The sequence below is a fragment of the Clupea harengus genome, chromosome 13, assembly GCF_900700415.2.
Source record: "Clupea harengus chromosome 13, Ch_v2.0.2, whole genome shotgun sequence".
Classification (NCBI taxonomy): domain Eukaryota; kingdom Metazoa; phylum Chordata; class Actinopteri; order Clupeiformes; family Clupeidae; genus Clupea; species Clupea harengus.
In genome coordinates, this window is record NC_045164.1 from 28,382,844 (window position 1) to 28,387,843 (window position 5,000).

A 5,000-nucleotide genomic window follows, 5' to 3' on the forward strand; every position below is an offset into this window, starting at 1 on the left:
GTGTGTGTGTGTGCGCGTGCGTTTGGGTTTGTCTCGAGGGCCCTTGTAGTTAAGTTGCTTCCACAGATAAGGACACGAGCCAGCAGATAGGATGTGTCATGGAGCACAACGCTAATTGCCTTTACTGTATCCGGCAAACAGTGTGTGCCATCTTTGTACCGTCGCTTTGTCCTTTATGTTACTGTAATAAATAAGGAAACTGGAGTTTCACAGAGGCTATTTTTCCTTTCAGATTTTCCTCAGGTTCCTCATAACTGGAGACGCCATTTTGGCCATAAACAGCACTATGTTGACACAGCTGGGTCACTTCTAACTGTAATGTAACTGTAATATGGTGCATAGTGTTGTGGTCATCGGGGACACACGTCTAATAGTGTTGTGGTCATCGGGGATACACGTCTAGTGTGGTGGTCATCGGGGATACACGTCTAATAGTGTGGTGGTCATCGGGGATAGATACACGTCTAATAGTGTGGTCATCGGGGATACACGTCTAATAGTGTGGTGGTCATCGGGGACACACGTCTAATAGTGTGGTGGTCATCGGGGATACACGTCTAATAGTGTGGTGGTCATCGGGGATACACGTCTAATAGTGTGGTGGTCATCGGGGATACACGTCTAATAGTGTGGTGGTCATCGGGGATACACGTCTTGTTCTTGGAGGACAACCCTGAAGGCAAACCTACGAGGCCGTGCTGCCATTCACAGGCTGAAGGCCGGAACAAGAGCACTCTGGGTAAATGCTGTGATGTAGAGACATGCACGACCCCCCCCCCCCCCAACACCCCCCCTCCCCCGTCTGATGTAGCTCACCTTCGCAGCCCCTCTCGATGGTGCCTACGCAGGCCAGCGCGTCGGACAGGAGGTCGGGGAGCCGCCCGTTCAGATCCATGGAAGCCAGGCAACCCTGGAAGCCCTCCTTGGCGTGGACCAGCTTGGGCAGCTCCTTGTACATCTCCTTGGCGACGCCGCCCACGTACAAGTCACCTGTGCAGAGAAGAGAGTTGAGGTGTGTGTGTGAAGAGAGTTGAGGTGTGTGTGTGTGAAGAGAGTTGAGGTGTGTCTGAAGAGAGTTGAAGTGTGTGTGTGTGTGTGTGTGAAGAGAGTTGAGGTGTGTGTGTGAAGAGACTTGAGGTGTGTGTGTGTGTGTGTGTGTGTGTGAAGAGAGTTGAGGTGTGTGTGTGAAGAGAGTTGAGGTGTGTGTGTGTGTGTGTGTGAAGAGAGTTGAGGTGTGTGTGTGAAGAGAGTTGAGGTGTGTGTGTGTGTGTGTGTGTGAAGAGAGTTGAGGTGTGTGTGTGTGTGAAGAGAGTTGAGGTGTGTGTGTGAAGAGAGATGAGGTGTGTGAAGAGAGTTGAAGTGTGTGTGAAGAGAGTTGTGGTGTGTGTGTGTGTGTGTGAAGAGAGTTGAGGTGTGTGTGTGTGAAAAGAGTTGAGGTGTGTGTGTGTGTGAAGAGAGTTGAGGTGTGTGTGTGAAGAGAGTTGAGGTGTGTGAAGAGAGTTGATGTGTGTGTGAGAAGAGAGTTGAGGTGTGTGTGTGTGAAGAGAGTTGAGGTGTGTGTGTGTGTGTGAAGAGAGTTGAGGTGTGTGTGTGAAGAGAGTTGAGGTGTGTGTGTGTGTGAAGAGAGTTCAGGTGTGTGTCGGTACAAAAGCTCGCTAGAGCATAAGTGGAAAAGCCTTGTACTTAAATTGTTTAAACAAATAGAGTATTCTAATTACATTGTAAATGCAAATGAAAAATAAAATAATACTATGTACGTCCCTAACAAATCCAAATTATTATACGCTGTCAAGCCCAACACTTAACTTAATTCTAACCCTGAATTGAGATACGATTTAGTGTGGTATATACTAATATAAGAAGAACATTCTATGTCTTTGATCAATAATATATATATTTAAAAAGAAGACCAAAAAATCCTACATCCAATACTGTCTTTAACCTGCCAGAATCCTGAGCAGTGTAACACTACTGCCCCCTGGTGGGAGCACACATGAACACCACACAGATCCAGGGCACGTTGCTGCTCTCATCAGAAGAGAATACATATTTGAATGGGAGGGATGTTGACTATGCAATGGCTTAGCCCCCTAATCTGGTGGAGATAGCTCTCCATTCCCCCTCAGAGAGCCAGGGGAGACATGGAGGTGTCTGAAGAGGAGTCTGAAGGGAAGTCTGAAGAGAAGTGGGGATTTAGATTCTCTCTGTACTGCCTCCTGGAAGGATGTTAGCTATACGCCAGAGGAGTAAACAAATCAGTTCCAGTGACTATCGGTCAGGGTGACCAATCAGACAGTCCTTCCTGCCTGCTCTCTCCTCAGGGTGACCAATCAGACAGTCCTTCCTGCCTGCTCTCCTCAGGGTGACCAATCACAGTCCTTCCTGCCTGCTCTCCTCAGAAATGCTGATTAACAAACCGTCTGGATGGTCTGTCACTGGCCTTGATCACTGCCCTGCTAACTTCCTAACGTCCTGTCACCTTTCAGATCGAGGTTCTTGGCTCCAGAGGTGGTCTGGGTGGTGATCTTGGTGTCGATCTTGACCGTGTGCAGGTTGTTGGTGTCGCGGGAGATCATGACGTTGTGCCAGTGGTTGTCGTTGAGCGGCTTGTTGGAGTTCCCCTTGATGAGATGAGCTCCGTTCCCCAGGTCGGACACATAGTGCAGGTATCTGGAGACCAGAACACATACATAATTAAATAAATAATAATAATTAAATAATAAATAATAATAATTAATACACAAGTATAAGACCACATACAGACACTTACTACTCAAGTATAATACCAGAACACATACAGACACTTACAGACCAGAACACACACACACACTTAATACTCAAGTATAAGACCTGAACACTTACACACACTTAATACACAAGTATAAACCAGATTACATACACACACTTACAGACCAGAACACATACAGACACTTACTACTCAAGTATAAGACCTGAACACACACACACACTTAATAAACAAGTATAAGACCTGAACACATACACACACTTACTACTCAAGTATAAGCCCAGTGTGCCAAGGTGAAGCCCAAGTGAGACCCAGTGTTTCAAACATCACTGAAAGACTCCAGGTACCACTGTACTACACACAGGGTCCACAGCCCACAGCCCACAGAGCACAGGGCACAGAGCACAGAGCACAGAGCACAGAGCACAGCCCACAGCCCACAGCCCACAGAGCACAGAGCACAGCCCACAGCCCACAGCCCACAGCCCACAGCTCACAGCCCACTGTACTACACACAGGGTCCACAGCCCACAGAGCACAGAGCACAGCCCACAGCCCACAGAGCACAGCCCACAGAGCACAGCCCACAGCCCACAGAGCACAGCCCACAGAGCACAGCCCACAGCTCACAGCCCACAGAGCACAGCCCACAGCCCACAGAGCACAGCCCACAGCCCACAGCCCACAGAGCACAGCCCACAGAGCACAGAGCACAGCCCACAGCCCACAGAGCACAGCCCACAGAGCACAGAGCACAGCCCACAGCCCACAGCCCACAGCCCACAGAGCACAGCCCACAGCTCACAGAGCACAGAGCACAGAGCACACAGCCCACAGCCCACAGAGCACAGCCCACAGCTCACAGCCCACAGCCCACAGAGTACAGAGCACACGGCACACACACCAGAGCACAGAGCACAGGGGGTTTTTCACCGAGTAGGATTGAACTCTCAAACATACATATGCGACCCAGATCTTGCCCAGAGTCAGGCAGTGAGAGTCATCGTGAACAAGCAGACGCACGGGCAGCGGCCGGGGCTGTTTCAGTGGGGGAGAGGTCACTGGGACACACAATCAAATGGCACAGAGCATGGCGAATCCATTGGCCTCCGATTCAAATGCTAACCCCATTACCTTTGGGCCTAATCATCCGTGCTGTATTATATATGCGTTTTAAAGAGATTAGCTTATGACCCACACATCTTACTAATTGATTGCCTTGGGTGGGGAAAAATAAAAAAAAATTAAATGAAATTAAAGAAATCTCCTTTGTTCAGAAATGATTATTTTCATTTCAGGTAATCAGCACTCAGACTTTAAAAATGGGTAAAATGCAGTTCTTACCCTTGAACTTATTTACAGGTTTATATATATATATATATATATATATAGCTAAATATATATATGCAGCTAAATATATATATATTATATTATAATATATTTATATTATATACGTATAAATATAAATACAGTGAGATTCATTTATTTTCTTTGGCTCTGTCTTTGAGGCAAGCGATATTGAGCACATCTAAGAAAACCACAGGCCTACTGAAGCAACAACTTGGACTTGAACACAAGCTCATCATTCGCCATCCGCCTCTTTCTCACATCTCTGCCATGAATGAACTGAAACCCATTCCCCTGGTAGTGTGTGTGTGTGTGAGGAGCACATTCCCCTGGTATGTAGTGTGTGTGTGTGTGTGTGAGGAGCACATCCCCCTGGTAGTGTGTGTGTGTGTGAGGAGCACATCCCCCTGCAGATATGTAGTGTGTGTGTGAGTGAGGAGCACATCCCCCTGGTAGTGTGTGTGTGTGAGGAGCACATTCCCCTGGTAGTGTGTGTGTGTGAAGAGCCCATTCCCCTGTTAGGTAGTGTGTGTGTGAGGAGCCCACCCCCCTGGTAGTGTGTGTGTGTGTGTGAGTGAGGAGCACATCCCCCTGGTAGTGTGTGTGTGAGGAGCCCATTCCCCTGCTGGTAGTGTGTGTGTGTGTGTGTGAGGAGCTTTATGTTGCAAGGGAATCAGCGGGGGGCATATGGCCAAGGAACAGATCGTTGCCTCTCTGGGAAAGAGCCACTAAAACTGACCGATGGGCACAATCAAGCTATTTAGCTGTGGAGTGCCGGTGGGCTTGAGTGTGTGTGTGTGTGGGGGGGCTTGTGCTATACACTGCAGCTCAATAGCTTGGCTAAACCCCCCTGAGTGTGTGTGTGTGTGTGTGTGGTGTGTGTGTGTGTGTGTGTGTGGTGTGTGTG

At 48.4% G+C, this 5,000-nt stretch overlaps 1 protein-coding gene across 2 annotated transcripts in view; it reads right to left on the bottom strand.

The window, feature by feature from the left end:
• LOC105899707 (neurexin-1a) overlaps positions 1 to 5,000 on the bottom strand; it is a 395,474-nt gene that overhangs the window by 213,354 nt on the left and 177,120 nt on the right. For both annotated transcript variants that reach the window (XM_031579030.2, XM_031579029.2), the window contains 2 exons: positions 2,480 to 2,670; positions 817 to 990 (listed from right to left, as the gene is read on the bottom strand). In XM_031579030.2, coding sequence (XP_031434890.1) covers positions 817 to 990; positions 2,480 to 2,670 — 365 coding nt within the window. The remainder of the gene's footprint in view (positions 1 to 816; positions 991 to 2,479; positions 2,671 to 5,000) is intronic.